Source organism: Pipistrellus kuhlii, unplaced genomic scaffold (genome assembly GCF_014108245.1).
Source record: "Pipistrellus kuhlii isolate mPipKuh1 unplaced genomic scaffold, mPipKuh1.p scaffold_m20_p_24, whole genome shotgun sequence".
Taxonomy (NCBI): domain Eukaryota; kingdom Metazoa; phylum Chordata; class Mammalia; order Chiroptera; family Vespertilionidae; genus Pipistrellus; species Pipistrellus kuhlii.
The window spans coordinates 8039182-8057643 of NW_023425523.1; the positions used below are offsets into that span (position 1 = coordinate 8039182).

Genomic DNA, 18462 nt, shown 5'->3' on the forward strand with positions numbered 1-18462 from the left:
ACCTTTATTGGTCTGGCTCAGTGGTCAGCAAACTCATGAGTGAACAGAATCACATGTCAACAGTACAACGACTGAAATTTCTTTTGAGAGCCACATTTTTTATACTTAAACTTCTTCTAATACCACTTCTTCAAAATAGACTCGCCCAGGCCGTGGTATTTTGTGGAAGAGCCACACTCAAGGGGTCAAAGAGACACATGTGGCTTGTGAGCTGAAGTTTGCTTACCACGGGTCTAGTTACATGGGTGAGAGAGAACCTCAGATTTGGGGGGCGTATCTGTTACAGCATAATTCTAATGCATAGAATGGCATTCTTTTGTCTGGTAGTATTTTTGGCAGCACGCTCAAAAGGATTAAGTTGCATGAATAATACCCTGTTTCCTCCAAAATAAGACAGTGTCTTATATTAATTTTTGCTCCCAAAGATGCACTAGGTCTTATTTTCAGGGGACGTCTTATTTTTCCATGAAGAAGAATACGGTACACATTTATTGTTAAATGAAAATAAAGGAAATTTATTACCTGTATACAGTACGGTAGTACGGTAGTTGTCAACACAAACTAGACAAACTGTGAATCCTACAGTATCAAGAATTTACTCATTTATTCAATGACAATCATGTCATCATCTTCTGGAGCATCATCATAACAATCCAATTCCTGAATTTCCTGGTGAATTTCTTGTGACTCCATTTCTTTCAGAATCAGTGGACCAAATCTGTCATGTTTAGCCTAAGGGGGCCTTATTTTCGGGGGGGATGCCTTATATTTCACTCAGAAGGATACATGTAAGTATGTCTTATTTTCAGGGAAACACGGTAGCAATTTTACTGCTTTACTGATCACGTGCGCATTGTGACACTATTTGAATAGAACAAATTACTGCCCTAGTCACCCTCTCTTCCATATGCTCACAGGTTCTGGCAAATGCATACGATTTCTTAGTTTCTTCATGTGTATCACGTTGTGCCATGCAGTGTAGCTCAGCAGTCTGTCTGCCCGGACACTATGGTCACGTGTGAATCACAGCTGTAGCAAAGGGGAGAGTTCTCTAATAATTCAGGAGCTCTAGTAGGGAGTCACCACGGTCCTCCATGGCACTGCAGTTGAGAACCCCTGGTTTACAGTAGCCTGCATAAGGCTTTGGCTGGCAAACCAAAACAAAAAAAAAAAAAACCCAAAGCAACAGACTCCTAGGGTGGCTATACTTGTACACCTTAAATAGGGAAATAGGATTTATTAAACATTTCCCATTGTTTAACATTTAGGTGATTATAATTATTACTGTTATATATAGCAATTAGATATAAAAAGATTGCTTTTGAATGAACACCTTTGCCCACATGTTTAGTTTCTTAGGGTAGATCCCTATTGGAGGCCATCTTTTTCTTTGTTTGCTTGCTTATGTGGATCTTAAAGGACGAGTAGGGATTAGCCTTCCTATGGGGGCAGACCAGAAGGAGGAGAGCACGTGCGGAAGCATGGATTTGGCGGGGAGAGTGTCTATTCTGGGAGCTGCCCCAGTTCTGCAGGGGAGAGAGCAGAGTCCCTCAGGGCTTTGGATGAGGCTCAGCCTGAGAGGAGGTGCATTTCTGGTTGCCCCTGGATATATTCTTCTGAGGAGCTTGGGGCTCGTCCCTGAAGGTAGCTAGGAGCCACTGAAGTGTTAGAACCTGAGAACAAGTGGTGTTCCAGGCAGGAATTCTGTGGGCTGCGTGAAAGGGAGAGTTATTTAAGCCGCAGATACTCCATGTTCTTTGATGTTAGTATGTGGCCGGGGAGGGCTCGGAGCCACAGCAATGCGACTCCATGGAGCCTATGACTCAGCCCCCTTGTGAAAGGCCGGCTGCTGGGTTTGAACTGATTTCCTCAACAATGTTGGCCAGCAGCGCGCTCTGGGGTTTCCCTGGAGTCCTGTTTCCTGGCTGGAAGCTGCCCTGAGGAGCCCTGGCCTGGGAAGAGGGCGTGTCCTTACTTCCTAGCTAGTGCTGTGGGGCCCTCTGGCGGCTGCAGAGTGAGTAGCTTTTTTGCCTGGTCGGCAAACGGGGGCTCGAGAGCCACATGAGGCTCTTTGGCCCCTTGAGTGTGGCTCTTGCACAAAATACCACGGCCTGGGCGAGTCCATCTTGAAGAAGTGGTGTTAGAAGAAGTTTAATTGTAAAAAATGTGGCTCTCAAAAGAAATTCCAATCGTTGTACTATTGATATTTGGCTCTGTTGACTAATGAGTTTGCCAACCACTGCCCTAGCAGAATTAGAAGCAAGAAGTCTTATCTAGAAACTCAAGGATTGGATTTGGGGCTGGGAAATGTACCCAGCTGGGGTGAGATGGAGGCTGTGATTTAAGTTGGCACCTTGCCCTCTTTGCTCATGCCTCAGGTGGCATTTCTTAGGACTTAAGCGGTGGGGAAAATAATGCTTTGTGTCTAAGATGACAAAAAATAAAGATGACATAGAGATGTTAGGCTGAAGTAGTGTTTGGTGCTATCTGGATCAAAAATCTCAATTAAGGACTAGAGTTTAACCAGTTTTACTGGTTGGATTTTGAGTGAATTCATTCCAACAGTTTTGAGCACAGATATTCTGAAAGCCAGAGTACCTGCTTATTGGAGGAGGTACTTGCTGGGAACCAAAGGTGTTTTCTTTGAGGTCTCTATTGAACATATATAAGAATGAAAAGGACCGGTTTGGCTCAGTGGATAGAGCATCGGCCTGCGGACTGAAAGGTCCCGGGTTCAATTCCTGTCAGGGGCATGTACCTTGGTTGTGGGCACATTCCCAGTAGGGGGTGTGCAGGAGGCAGCTGATTGAGATTCTCTCTCATCGATGTTTATAACTCTCTATCCCTCTCTCTTCCTCTCTGTAAAAAAAATCAATAAAATATATATAAAAAAAAGAATGAAAAGGTACCCCAGGTATTATTATACTTATTAAAAATTAACACCATACTTTTATAGTCTACCAAGTTCTGTCTCACATGTTATCTTATTTGTTCTGTATAATCACCCCAAGAAGTATTTTAGATTTTCTCCTGTTAACCTGTCTCATTCTGAGATCACACACTGGCATGTAGTAGGTTGAGGACCAGAATCCAGGCTTGCTAAGATCAGGGGGAGAAGGCTCTGCGGTGTGGTGGGAGGCCAGGAAAGAGATGACTTCAGGGGGTATGCATGGGTGCAGTGCACTGTTGCTGTGCACTGAGGACTTTGAGGGTGGCGACCAGGCTATTGGATTTGCTAATATGGTTAGGACTTGTGTGACGCTGGGAAAGCAATCCTCGCCATGGGGAGGAGAAAGCAGCCCAACTGCAAAGAATTGAGGAGGTTTGTAGTGAGGAGAGGAGGACAGGGTGAGCTAGCATTTCTGAAGCAACCTCTGCTGCCCAGTTGGTATTAATTTATACCTTACTCATCTCCCACCTTTGGGTTTCTCCCTCTGCCAGTCATCTCTTTGTGGGCTACCTTTATTTTTATTTATTTTATTTTTAAAAATATATATTTTATTGATTTTGTACAGAGAGGAAGGGAGAGAGAAAGAGAGTTAAAAACATCGATGAGAGAGAGTCATCGATCAGCTGCCTCTTGCACACCCCCTACTGGGGATATGCCTGCAACCAAGGTACATGCCCTTGACCGGAATCGAACCCGGGACCCTTCAGTCCCCAAGCCGACGCTCTATCCATTGAGCCAAACCAGTCTCGGCTGTGGGCTAGCTTTATAACGTTCCTGGATCCTTGGCTTTGTTTTGCATTTTAAAATATATATATATATATATATATATATATATATATATAGATAGATAGATAGATAGATATATATATATTAATTGATTTTAAAGAGGAAAGGAGAGGGAGAGATAGAAACATCAATGAGAGAGAATGCCTCCTGCATGTGCCCCCCTCCTCCCCCCACACTGGGGACTGAGCCCACAACACAGGCATATGCCCCTGGCCAGAAATGAACCAGGGACCCTTCAGTCCACAGGCCGATGCTCTATCCAGTGAGCCAAAAACAGTCAGGACTGTTTTGCATTCTTATTTTATTTTAAAAAATATATTTTATTGATTTTGGAGAGGAAGGGAGAGGGAGATATAGAAACAATGATGAGAATCATTGGTTGGCTGCCTCCTGCACACCCTCTCCAGGGGATTAAGCCCTTGGCCGGAATCCAACCTGGGACCCTTCAGTCTGCAGGCTCTATCCATTGAGCCAAACCTGCTAGGGCTTATTTTATTAAAAAAAATTTTTTTTTTAAATTGATTTGTAGAGAAAGAAACATCGAGGTAAGAGTGAAACATTAATCTGTTGCCTCCTACACTACTGGGGATTGAGATGCAACCGGGACATGTACCCTGACTGGGAATAGAACCGTGCCCTCCTGGTTCATAGGTCCACACTCAACCACTGAGCCACAGGTCATGTTTAATGATAAGGTTACAACTAAGTCGCTGTGAGGATAAAATATGAATCTGGTGACAGGAACCCTTCTCTCTGCTTTGGTTGCGGTCTCAGTATAGAGAAGTGGGTGAGGGCTGGGATTACCTGTTCATACAGGTGCTCCAATTCATCGAAGCCCAGTTCCCAGCCAGTGCAGACTTGCTTTTCCTTCCCAGAGTTTTCTTACTAGACTGTGGTCATCCAAGAAAGCATTCGGTGATGACTGGGGAGGTTGAGGGGATTAGGGAAAGCAGAGAAACAAAGCTTGATTTATCCCAGCTGCAACGTGGGTGTGGTCCTCCCCATCTCTCTGTTCCAATTCCCAACACACCTCTCACCAGGTTCACGGCCAGTACAATAGGGTCATTGTGAGGTGGGTGGGTAAGGTGAGTCACCAGGTCTTCCCGAGGTGAGGTGGGCGGGAGAGCCTCTCAGCCATCACCAGGGCTGGGCCTAGAACTGCTGGTGCAATGCCCAGCTTCATGATCCTTTATATATTTGCATAACTATATATTTTATTTACAAATTCTCTATTGGCTTCTTTTTCTCTCTTCCTCTACTCCTGTTCTTGTTTTATGTATCCTATTTCTTGTTGTATTTACCTGAACATTTTAAAGATACATCCAAGTCTATTGCAGATTGCTCTCTTGTTACCTGGGTGCAGTCTCCCACCTGTTGCATATACTGATGGTCCCTCATGAGAGGTGTAATGTTTGTCTGTGAGCCCATCTTATTTTAAAATTCATTTTTATTGTGGAAAGTATCACAGATGTCCGCTTGGTTTTTTTCTCCCCCATGAGCCTCTTCTCTGTCCCCATCCTCGCCCCTCCTAAAGCCTTTGCCACACTATTGTCTGTGTCCATTCAGTCCTCCTTCCCTCCATTGAGAAAGTAAGCTCAGTGAAGGTGGGGGACCTTGTCTGTCTTGCTGACTGTATCCCCAGAGCCCATGTCAATGCCTGTAGTAGGGGTAGATATTTAATGAGTGGTGACAAGTGATATGTCTCCATTGGTCTGAGTAATTTAAGAGGTGGTTCCGGTTGATATCATTAGTCATATTATGAATATACCCAAGATGCATTTCTACTATGTAGCGTGCTGTTTCCAGTAACTGCTTTAGTCAATTCAATTTACATTCCTCTCATGCTTCCCCCTCCCTTACACAAATTTACTCTCCAGTGTGTGTTTTAAAAAACATGTTTTATTACTACCAGCAGGATCGGCCTGCATGTGGGGGCAGGGCCGCTGGGCTCAGGCATGTGTGGTCTGTGAGAAAAGGATGATGACGGGGAAGCTGGAAGGAAAGGGGCTGGGGCTGGAGGCCAGCTCCAATGGTTCTTCAGACAAACTTCTGGGAGCACTTAAAGGTATCGTGGCAAGCTACCGCCAAGCCGCCGATGAGATTAAGAAATTCTTGGAAATCCAGCTGCCCATCGGCGTTCAGGTCCAACTTCTTCATCATGCGGTCAAGGACACCGGGGTCCTTCTGGTTCTACAGAGGCAATAATAACGATCATATTCATAGTATCTTTAGGAATAGCTCAAGATAGCATAGAAGCCTTACCTGCTTTAAATGGATTATGTACATATATACGGGGGTTCCCAAAGTATCCAAAAACACTTTCAAATGCGTTGCCAACATTTTATTCTTGCAAGAGTAGGGGCTCTCGTATTCCCACTACCCAGACACGGAATCAGGGGTACTGTGACCTGGCTAAGGGGAAGACCTGAGACCTGAACCCAGGTTTTCTGGCTCCTAGTCCAGGGTACTTCATATGACAATTAGGAGTTATTCAACTTTATAAAAACAGCAGAACATTTTTTTCCCATGTGTTCCATGCAACTGCAATATACAAACACTATAAAAGTAGAGTGACTAGAAGTGAAAATGGGATGCCCTGTTTATCAGCCTTATCTCCCACTCACCCAACCCCCCGACACATGCACACACTTACAGCCACTGGTTCTACATGGCTACGTAAGTGAACTACATTAGGCACAGGTGGCCAGTGGCTACCATATCAGATAGTGCTGATATATAACTTTAAAAAAAGTCACTGGAGAAGGGTCCATTGGACAGGACTGCCCTAGAGGCTTTGGGATAGAGGAATAAAATTAGAAATCTCTTCTATGAGGCCATTTCCCTAAATCAGTGGTCGGCAAACTCATTTGTCAACAGAGCCAAACATCAACAGTACAACGATTGAAATCTTTTTGGAGAGCCACAGTTTTTAAACTTAAACTTCTTCTAATGCCACTTCCTCAACATAGACTCGCCCAGGTCGTGATATTTTGTGGAAGAGTCACACACTCAAGGGGCCAAAGAGCCGCATATGGCTTGTGAGCTGCAGTTTGCCGACCACTGCCCTAAATGGTAGGGAAGTGCTCCCTGTGTCAGGTAATTTGGTAACTTTGATCTTGAAAACACACTTATTAAAAGGAAAAGAGAGAGCAGAACCTTGACTAGTCATTCAGAGCTCAGGCTGAGGCCTCAGAGCTCAGCTTGGGCTGCTATGTGGACCCCCAGCTTGGAGTGAATGAAAAGGAGGCAGGGGTGTGGGGCGGGGGCTAACTGGACCTTCCTTCCTGGCCAGTCTGCAGTCTTGTTTCCTGCTCTGGGTAGCCTGGGGGGTGAGGGCTAGGACCTGTACCTTTGTGAAGGCAGCCAGTTCCGTTTTCATGAAGGTGAGGAACTCCGTCTTGGAGAGGGTGAAGCTGTTACTGTCCTTCCCGGCGTACCTCTGGAAGACGGCAATCAGCGACTCGATGCACCGCTCGGTCTCTGTAGGGCTGGCCATTTTTGTCTTGGGAGAGGAAAAAAAAAAAAAAATCAGGGCTTAGATGAGGGCAACGCATCAAGGACTGGAAGCTGGAGAACACTCCAGAGAATCTCATCTCTTCATTTTGGGTCAAAGCAGTTCCTAAAGGACTGGGTCGTTTTTTAGGGGGCTGAGGGGCCTAAGACAAGCACAGAAAGTCACATCCTGTGAGTCTCCCCTGCCCCCACATCACGTCATGGTTATTCCAGGTGAAATACCGTGAGAGGAAGTATGGAGCATGTGGGTAAGTTTGAAAGCAGTAGATGAGAGGAAGGGTGACAGGGTCTACTGGTATTTCTGGTATACATCTACAAATTCATGTGCATCTCAAGCATTGTGTACAGATTTAAACATGTCCTGTTTTCCAGTGTATAGAGAGTCTACTACTGGGATGAACGGAATGGTGGTTCGTTGTAAAGCGATACTGAATTCCTGGGATGCATGCATTTCTAGATGAAAACTAAAAGCTATTATTGTGTGTGGGGTGAGAGATCTGATAATTTTTTTTTTATGTTCAAAAGCATCTTTCATATTTCATTTTATTTATTATTATTATTTTAAATCCTTACCCGAGGATATGCTTAGAGAGAGGAAGGTTGGGGAGGGGGACAAAGGAAGGAGAGAGAAGAAGAAACACCGATTGGCTGCCTTCTATATGTGCCCCGACTGGGGACTGAACCACAACCCAAACATGTGCCCTGACTGGGAATTCAACTGGCATCCTTTTGGTGCACAGATGATGCTCAACCATGTCTTTTACACGTGAGGAAATGGAGGCATGAGAAGGGCATAGCACAGTCATCCTTGGAATCTTGTTCTCCAGATCTCTTTCTGCATCCCTCAGCCTTTGCTCCTGCTACTTCCAAATGTCATGAATTCCCACAGGAATGTCGGGTAGAACTTCTCTGGCTACTTCAAACCAGGAAGGTTGACATTGGGCTCTCAGATGGCTGCTCACACAGTGCCCAGGCTTTCTACAGATCTGAACCATGGCTGAGGTTGCACCAGGAGCAGATTTAAAGCCTGTGCTGGGCTCTGCTTTCCCTTGAAGAGAAATCTTCAAGTACACTCTGTCCTGCTGAGTGCGCCCATCATGCTAGTGGGCACCTCAGGGCACCAGAAGTGAGCAACTGCTGGGCTCCCCCTAGTGGATAAGAGCAGCAACTGCAGACTTCCTGGAACACTGGCGGGACCACACCCTTCCTCTGAGGCTTTATCTGGGGCTTTCACAACGGTCTACGTGTGGATGGTGACTTTCCCTGAGTTGTACTTCCTGGAGCCCAGAGGTGGAGGCTTTCAGGCCCCATAATTAATGAGCTAGAGAAGGATCAGAGCCCTGAGGCTGTGGTGGGTGAGGTCTCCCTCCCTCCTTCCTGTAGGCTTTTCCCTTCCCAGTCTCTCTACTAGGAGGTGCTTTACCGCCAGCCAGGTGCCTGCTGCCCACTGGTCTGGGAGAATCTATGAAGCCCTTCCAAAGGCGAGTTCTAAAGCCCTTCCAGAGGCGGACTCTTTCCCAACAGTCACACTTTTTCTTAAGGAGAGAAAAGTGTTGGAAGGCTCAGGGTTTGGGGGAGAAACACAATAGCATAACCTAGAAACATGTGTTTGCACGACAGCTTTTTTTTTTTTTTTTTTTTTTTTTTTTTTTTTAAATCAGGACTCCTAGTAAAACAAACACACTGTCTTACTAATGTGTCAGATGACCAGAACGAGATCAGCTAGGAACGAGACTGGCTAGGAGCGTGTGCCAGATGGAGTAGAAGGTTCCAGACCAAGGGGCAAGGGACTGGCAACCTTTTTATAGGCCCACAGAGGCTCTCTCTGCCCCGTTTCCTTGTGGAATTCTGATTGCGTTGCTTTTCCAATTTTTAAAGTGGCTTCTGCTTTACTTCCCCCCCTCCCCACCTTAACACTGTTCTTGACTGCAGGAATTTAGACTATTTTTGTCCTCTTGAAAACTTGCTATCAGCCACAGGGAGAAACCTCGTTTCTCCTCAGGGGTAATTTTCCAGAGCAAAGGCAAGCAACCCCACGATCACATTACTGACGTGGAATTGTGAAATCTGTGGAGCTGGAGGGGGGTCGGAGACGGTGCTCAGGGTGGGGCGGTTGCTGGAAGGGAGGAGAGCAGGTCTCCTGCCCAGAGGCCAGCACTCCCCACAGCTCATGGCATCCTCAGAGTCATATTTGTGAGAACTATGATAGGCGCAGAATTTTAACAATGCAAACCGACCCTCAACATTTGAAACAAAAAAAAAAAACAAAAACAAAAAGAAAAGAAAAAGGGAATGTTAAGAAGTAACATTTGAAAGAAGACTCAAGTACTGAAGTTCTCATCTTAACCAACACCCCCACCCCTTTCCTTCCGAGGACCCCCGGGGGCACCCCCCTTCCTCCTCCAGGGCATCATGCCAGGTTTCACCTCCTGCTGGTGCTGGCTCTGCCTCTCCAGGTTCCCATGGGACTTCTGTCCGTGGTTGCATGGGAAGGAGAAGAGGAAAGGAGTGGGTGGGGGCCCAGATTGACACCCTGGAGCAGGGGTTGGCCAACGTGCTTTGTACATGGCCGGACGGTAAGTATCTGGGCTCCTGACTCCGCTTTGGTAACGGACCAGCAACCACAGGGACAACTCCTAATGCATGGGCGTGGCCACGCGCCAAATAAAACTTAATTTGTGGATGCTGACGTTGGATGTTCATATACTTTTCACGCATCACCACGTATTATTCTTCCTTTGATTTTTTTCTTTCAACCATTTAAAAAGGCAAAGCCTGCTGGTAGCTGGCTACGGGAACAGAAACCCCATTGGGTCCCCGGGGGGGAAGTTTGCCCACCTCCCTGCACCAAAGAGGAGGCAGGTTCTGGAGGTGGCTTCATTGCACAGGTAGAGGAGTCAAGGATTCAAGGTGGGGGTGGCAGGAGCTAAGGGGGCACACAGGTGGCGCAGTGAGTGCCTAAAAGAAGGTGGAGGGAGGAAAAAAGAAGGAAGGGAGGGGCTTAGCTGGGCAGGGCTCCTTCCACATTCTTGGCTGAGGTTCTGCTCCGGGGACGGGCTTGCTTCCGTCTCTGTCCTGGCCCTTTGCCTCGAGTTACCGAAACTTGGATTTTCCCAGGGTTCCGACGGCTGTTCTGAAACGGGCCCTTCCTGGTCCCCAGGAACGGCCGCTCACGGAACCCCACCCCGGTCTGCGATGTGGCTCCCGGCTCTGGGATCCCGAGGGCCGCAGCCCCAGCAGGACGCCCGCCCCGCCCCGCCGGTGGGACCCGAGCAGCCGCCGCCCGGCTGGCCGTGCATCCCCACCCCTCGGCCCGAGCCCCGTCTTCCCCCGGAGAACAAAGCAACTGGGGGGGCCAGCCCCGGGCCGTGGCTCCGGGCAGACCGTTAGGGCTGTCCCCCTTCCGTCCTCTCTCCTCGGTTCCCTGCCACGTCCACACAGAACCCACAGACCGAGCCCCGTGGGAAGGATGCCGTGGCTTTTTTGTCCTTTTGATTTCAGAGGAAGAGACATAAAAGCGTCGGCCTTACCGTGTCGGAGCGGAGCGAGGGCAGCGGCTGTGAGCGGGGAGCGGGAAGGCGAGCTCTGGGCTGGGGCCCCGGGTCCAGCCCCGTCCCCGCCGGTCCCCGCCCCGAGCGGCCTGACTCACTGCGCCCGCCCCGCCCCGGCCCCCGCCCCGCCGTGCAGATCCGGACTTGTCCGCCCCACGCACACAGGAAGCCCATCTGAGCCTCCCACAAGCTCGCTCTCTGCTTGCCCTGTGATCCTTGGGGCTTTTTCACTTTTTTGCATTAGAAGCGGTACCGGCCATGTCCGTGGGAGGGTCTTTTCCTCGGAGGAACTCCTCCTGCCCCTCCAGGCCAGGTGCCCGGAAAGACCCGGTGAAATCAGGCGGCTGGGGCGTGGCCCGCTTTGCAGAGCAGAAGCTCCCTGGAAGCGGGGCCTCCGAGGACCGTTAGCAGAGCGGGGATGCGTGCCCAGTGGGGCACCTCGCTCTTCAGCTTCTCTTCACACTGGTAGCCGTTTAACAATCACAAACTTCAAACCCCACACAAACGGACCCAGCCCCAAGGCCTGTGTGTTTGAGTGCCCGCCCTCTCTCTCATTAGAGAAGCTGTTTCCTAATTCTGAGCTGTGGTTTTCTCTAGGGTAAATTGGGGATGATAATTAAGGAGATCATAAACACAAAAGGGCCCTTTACATGGCGAGTGTCACAGAGCGCGAGTGACTTAACCGTGGCATTGCTGTGGGTTCCGTGAAATGTGCCTTGTACACTGTGCTCAGCTGATGCTGGGTGTCAGGAGCCCTCTAACCAGCAGTTCTCAACCTTCCGAATTACAGGTCCTCCTGTTATGGTGACCCCCGACCATAACAGTATTTTCGTTGCTACTTCATAACTGTAATTTTGCTGCTGTTATGAATCGTAATGTAAATATCTGCGTTTTCCGATGGTCTTAGGCTCTACAGCAGCGGTTGAGACTGAGAACTGCTAGCAGGGTTGCCTAAGACCATCGGAAAACACAGATATTTACATTACGATTCATTAACAGCAGCAAAAGTACAGTCATGAAGTAACCACGAAAATAATGTTAGGGTCGGGGGTCGCCACCACATGAGGAGCTGTATTAAAGGGTCGAGGCATTAGGAAGGTTGAGAGCCACTGCAAGCCCTTCCCTCCTCTCACTTCTCGTCGCCTCTGTCCTCGCAGGCGCCCTCATTCCTTCCCTCACCTTTGAGATGGCATCTTCCGAGCAGCCAGCGTCCCTGGGCAAGCAGGTTGGGGCTGTTTCCACTGTTGGCTCTCCTCCCCTGTCTGCCCAATTTATTTATTTGTTTTGGAAATGTGTATTTATTGATTTGAAAGAGAGAAAGGAAGTGGGGGTAGAGAGAGACACATCGACTTGTTGCTCCACTCACTTATGCATTCATTGTTTGCTTCTTGTATGTGTCCTGACTGGGGATCAAACCTGCAACCTACATGATCTGGACAGTGCTCTAACCACTGATCCACCCAGCCAGGACCACACTTAGTTTTCTCTATGTTCTCCCAGATATCTTTCCCGCCGATGGTTGGGAAACAGTCAAGTTTTCCTCAGAGTTGTTTTCCGGTCCTCAACTATTGTTTCGCAGTTGAGACATTTTCTCTTTCCCAATGAGCCACAGGACATTATCACATGGCACGTTTCCATTTCCACTCCCGAAAGGCCACACGCTCTCAGATCCGTGTCCAATCTGTTGTGATCCGAATGTGTCGACAAAATATTCTGGGTGGCTTTGTATTGCTTAATCTTCGTCTAAATTCTTCATCTTGGAATTCAAGGTCCTTGTGGTGTGATCCCAGCTGATTTTCTCATAATCTCCCTTCATTCTCTGTGAACAGGGTCACGTGGAACTTGTCACTGTTGCCTGTCAGCAGGGTTGACCTTTTAGCCAGTTCCCAATGGAAAGGCCACAGTAGTTGTGAAAATATTGAAATTCTTCTCAGCCAGTTGCTGAGTGGCCTCTCTTCTTGCCTGAATCCCGAGTGCCATCGGTAAGGAGCCTTAGCCAGCCCTGCCCTCTCCTGAGCAACGAACCCCTACAGCACATGTGTCAAACACAAGGCCCGAGGGCCAAATCCGTCCCGCCAGGCCTTGCAATGTGGCCTGCACCGTGCTGTCATCACTGCACTCCGCTGTGTTTCCATCACAATGACAGTTTATGACTGTTCAGTAAACCATTCGGCCCGCGATTTAGGCTGGATTTTAGATTTTGGACCCTTCTCTGATTGAGTTCGACACCCCTACCCTACAGCCATGTAACGAGGCTCAGTTAATGCGTGGTGTGATGAGGGCCTCTTGGACTTGCTGCAGCCATGCAGCCAGGCCACTATTCTGATTGGTCAGTGCTAGGTCATGTTTTGAACATCTTCCAGCCTCTAAGAGCCCCACAATTTCCCACCTATTTTTTTTTTTTTATAGTTCTCACCTGAGGATAAGTATTTATTTAAATTAAATCTTTGTTGTTGAAAGTATTACATATGTATTACCTATATCCCCCTCTCCTCCCATTGACCCCCTTCTAGCCCCGCTCCTGCCTCCTCCCACCCCCCAGGCCTTCACCACCCTATTGTCTGTGTCTATGGGTTATGCATATATGCATACAAGTTTTTTGGTTGCTCAATCCCTACCTACCTACCCTCTCCCGCCTTCCCTCTGAGATTCCGCAGTCTGTTCCATGCTTCTGTGTCTCTGGATCTATTTTGTTCATCAGTTTATTTTGTTCATTTAGGTTCTACATATGAGTGAGATCACGTGATACTTGTCTTTCTTCGACTGGCTTATTTCGCTTAGCATACATAATACTCTGTCGTTCCATACTGTCTCAAAGAGTAAGAGATTGTTCTTTTTCACAGCTGCATAGTATTCCATGGTATAACTATACAGAGCCAGGGAGTCCTTATAGTTTGGCATGTGAGAAAGAGCTCATTGGATTTGTTTTTAACAAGTGGGAAAGTCACATTCGTTTCACCAAACAGGCCTCTTTGCACAAAATCAGCCTAACGGTGTACCATATATTTACCTAAATGCCATGAATGAATTACTCTTCACTCTTTTTTCCTATTTATGCAGAAGTTGGCTTTTAGGCCCACAAATTGCAACCCCAAATGTATGTAACCTCTTCTGACCCACAGCCAGAAGGGTCCAGTGGACCCGTGGTGGACACTGGCCACGATTCCCCGCTTGAACCACAGACTGTGGGATGGACTCTTATCACAGTGTTTACACAACATTCAGCGGTGCTCTTGGTAGGAACTTCCATTACCCCTCCCCCATCAAACAAAACATTATTGTAGCAGTAACTCCTGCTTTGATCCCTCTGGGTTTTTATTATTTTAAGGTGTGGGGGGTGTTTCTCTCTTTTCTGAGTCCCGCACAGAAAAGGAAAACAGGTCAGGTTCCTGAGTGGAGGAGCTGGGAATTAAGAAATTAAAGAAAGAAAAATAGAAATAAGACGCAGAAACAAATTTAAAAACTGGGAGCTGGGTGGGATGCCATCCTCTCTGATGGAGAGGCAGGACAATGACCACCCCTCCCAGCGCATTTATTTTATACCCCCCAATACCAGGAAGTAACACCAAAAGGAGCTTATTTGCATTCTTAAGTAGGCCCTAGCATTCCTGTTGCTTGTCTGGATTTACATATCTAGACCTGTCCCAGCCAACATCTGGGCTGATATGAAGTCAGAACCGATAACATGTCCAGTCTTATTGGGGATGCATGATCCCAGGGCATGGCTCTGCCTATTGCCCTGAGTTCAGCTGACGATAATTAAAGAAAATGCCCATGTGCCTTCCCAGGTGCTACATCAAGGCTTGTGTTACTCAGGCCACTGAGGCACTCAGTTAAGTTTTTGTTGGGTGAATGGATGATTTTTATGCAGCGGAATCTTGGAGCTGATTCCGTTGGAGATCCAGGAGCAGGGGCAGGGTAAGAACTTGGTTTCTTGGCTTTCCTCAAATACTCGCTCATTTGACAATTCAGCAGGGCCGCCCTGTCTTCCTGGGAGCTTTCCTGCTGGCCCCTTCCACCCTCACCCCGTCCAGGGGAGCTGACCACTGTCTCCTTAGTACCATGCACGGAGGTCCTCAACTGGGTTGGGCAGCTATTTATCTGCACGTACATCTCTTTTTGCAGAGGCTGCCAGTTCCCTGAAGACAAAGGCCAAAGCTGACTTTTTCCAAAATCTGCCACCCACAGCACAGTTTTGGCTTCCAATCTGTAAATCTCCCATGACTGTACATTTCAACCTTTCTGTTCTTCCTCTTTATGATCGTACCTATCCAACCAAGTGCTTCAACACTTTATAGTGAAGTGTTTGCCTTAGACATTGTAGATATGTCTATAGTATGCACATTTTAATTTTCTCTCTTTAAGGTAATTGTTATTACCTAAAAAGCAATACAGACTTATTATTTAAAAATTTCAAATATGCTGGAGTGAAAAGCAAAAGCTTCTTATCCCCCTTAGACCCACAGGGCTTTGTCATTTATTTTTTTAATTTTTATTTTTTCTTAAAATATATTCTATTGATATTTTTACAGAGAGGAAGGGAGAGGGATAGAGAGTTAGAAACATCGATGAAAGAGAAACATAAATCAGCTGCCTTCTGCACACCTCCCACTAGGGATGTGCCCGCAACCAAGGTACATGCCCTGGACCAGAATCGAACCTGGGACCCCTCAGTCCGTAGGCCGATGCTCTATCCACTGAGCCAAACTGGTTTTGGCAGAGTTAATAGTTTTTGATAGAAGACAAGTCACTTCTTAGGTCTGTGAATCAGCAAGTCTGCTGAGACACAAAGCGTTGAACCGACACACAGGAGTTAAATGCTGTGGCACATTTTTGTGTTTCAGCCCAAGTTGGCAGCATCTCTGAAGCCTGTTACCTCGAATGTTGCTTTGGTTTCTGGCTGCTTCCTTCAGCCTCCCCCTCCTTATTTCCCAGCCCAGCCACAGCTCCCCTCCCTCCACAGAGAGTGGCTCCCCTCCCCCCCCTCCACCCCCAGTAAAATTTCCCTCCGTTGCTTAGTCACCTCTTGCAAACAAACCCAGCCACGCCCAGGAACAGGACTTACCTGTTTCTCAGTTCCTCCCGCTGCTGAAACTCGCTGCGATGTGCCAATTATTACCCAGAGCGCCTGAGCAGCCTCCCCTTGTGGTTTGGTGGGCATTGTTTAGGGAAGAGAGAAAAGCAAATGCTCTTCTAGAGCAAGACGGTGTGAAGTTGAAGAGGGCAAATTTAAAACATGAAAGAAAGCAGGCTTAAGAGGCTCACAGTGGCCCTGACTGGTTTGGATAGAGTGTTAGCCTGAGGACTCAAGGGTCCCGGGTTCGATTCCAGTCAAAGGCAAGTACCTCGGTTGTGGTCACATCCCCAGGAGGAGGTGCTGATGGATGTTTCTCTCTCATTGATGTTTCTTATTCTCTATCCCTCTCTCTTCCTCTAAAAAAATCAATAAAATATGTTTTAAAAAAGAGGCCCACAGTGTGGGGGATGGGAAGATTAATTCAATGCACCCTGCACCCCGTGCGTACCTGTGGGGGGTTGGGCATGAGTAGGGCCGGGTGCCTGCCTGGGCCTCCTGTTCCGGTCCCATGTGCCAGGAGGAGAGAGAGACCTCTCTGTACTTGTGTCCCTGGATTTTATTTCTTACGGAGAGTGACTCTGTCCCTCCCCTCTGGGTCAGGCTAGTCAGTAATGGATCTAGTTGTGGACAGAAAACCATTGTGGTTTTGATGGTCTCAGTGGAAAAAAATGACGTTTGCTCTTGTAGGATTTGGGGCCTGGAGCGGGGTAGAAGCTCAGAGCCATTACCCAGGAAGTGACTCGGGGTTCTGCTTTCCTATCTTCAAGTGAAGTGAGTTCTGCTTTCCTATCTTCAAGGAGAGCTTGCGGGGAGGTCCGAGGGTGGGTCCCTGAGTAGATCTGCTAAGGGCTCACAGGACCCAGCTGGGGGTGTGGGTGTGGGTGTGGGTGGTGGTGGAGGTGATGGGGGTGGGATGGTGGTTGGGGGAGTTTGGGGCTGGGAGTGGGGTGAGAATAGGGTGAAGGGACAGGGGGTAGGGTGGGGTGGTGGGGCGGTAGGGAGTGAGTGGAGTGGGGTGGGGAGGTGGTGGGGAGGTGATGGAGTGGTGGGGTGAGGTTGACTCTACCTCTGAAGACTCTAGGTTCCACTTGATTTCTGACCTAGGACACCTCAGTAGCCAGAACTCTGATTTAGAGGTAGAATACCACCTGTTGGCACAGATATTTGGAGGCTACTAAAATGCCAGGAGGCCTTGTCTTGGGAAGCTGCCAGAGGGAAGTGCTGTCATGGTACCTCATCCCCACCCCCACCTTCATTGCCCACAGTCGCAGAAGGCAGCAGCCCCTGGGACTTCAGCTGTGGGGAGGAAAGCAGGGGCTGACATTGCTGCAGGTGCAGGCTGGTGGGGGGAGGGTGGGGCAGATACTTCTGGTTCATTTCCGGTTTCTCAACTGTGGAAGAACATATGGAATTGCAAGGATTTTATGAGGCCTTATACCTTCAGTATACCAGGAAAACTGATCATCAGCACTTACCATCTGGACCCAACACACCCCTCATCTATCATCTACCTATCTATCTTTGAATCGTTTTATAATTTATGAAAGTAAAGACTAGAAATCTTACCATTTACAATAGTATGGATGGACCTCGAGGGTATTAGGCTAGGTGAAATAGATCAGCCAGAGAATGACAAAAGCATATGATCTCACTTATAGGTGGAATCAAAGGACAAAAGAAAGGAACAAAAGAGAAACAAGAGAACAGATTGATGGTTGTCAGAGGAAATGGGTGTGGGGCTGGGTGAAAAAAAGGAAAGGATTAGGAAGTACAAATTGGTAGTTACAAAATTGGTAGTTACAAAATGGGGAACAGAGTTAAATGAATAAATGGCAATCAATATGGGCCTATCTATGATTGCTTTAAATATAAGTGGCGTAAATGCTCCAGTCCAAAGACGTAGGGTAGCTGAATGGATAAAAAAGACCCTGCGTAGATATGCTGCCTTGAAGAGACCCACCTCCGAACGAAAGATGCCCACAGACTAAAAGTGAAGAGATGGAAATGGAAATGAAGACCCGTGAGCACTTTCTGCCCTACAACCTCCATTACAGATGCACGTGAGAGGGTAGAATCTTTCATCCATTTGAAGCTCCGTGAGGGAAAACAGGGTGTAACCTCACTGTCAGCCCCTGGGCCAGGGCAGTGAGGTGGAGGTGGGGTCCTTTCCCCAGTCCCTGTTGCCTAAAGATGCACCTATTTGGGACTTCGCAGTCAATTCACCACAAGGTGGCGAACAAGCCCCAGGCATGAGGTTCTGAGGCTCACACACCTCCCGGGTCCTGGATGGCCCCTTCATGACCTGCTGTAAATGTGGGTAAAGACACAGACTCCATGGAACATCTGGAGGAGGGCGTGATCCCAAATATGGAGAGAACTTAGGATTCATTCATTAGGGTAACAACACCTACGGAGTGAATGCTTACAGTTGGCTGGATGTAGGGAATGTGGGTGGAGAATAAGACAGAGACAGCGTTTGTGGTTGAGTGGAGTTAGTGTGGTCCATGAAAAGGGAAAGCTCCCTGCAGTGTCCGTGGTCGTGAAACCGACGGCAGGAGACCTCCAGGTCATTTCACGGTGTCAGC

The 18462-nt window shown here is 47.9% G+C and overlaps 1 protein-coding gene across 1 annotated transcript; it reads right to left on the bottom strand.

The window, feature by feature from the left end:
* Positions 1–5615: 5615 nt before the first annotated feature.
* S100A11 (S100 calcium binding protein A11) lies at positions 5616–10925 on the bottom strand. The gene is made up of 3 exons (XM_036453088.2): positions 10780–10925; positions 7086–7238; positions 5616–5926 (listed from the first exon to the last, which is right to left on the bottom strand). Exons 2-3 carry the CDS (start codon positions 7230–7232, stop codon positions 5774–5776), a joined length of 300 nt encoding a protein of 99 aa, XP_036308981.1. The 5' UTR covers positions 7233–7238; positions 10780–10925; the 3' UTR covers positions 5616–5773.
* Positions 10926–18462: the final 7537 nt, after the last annotated feature.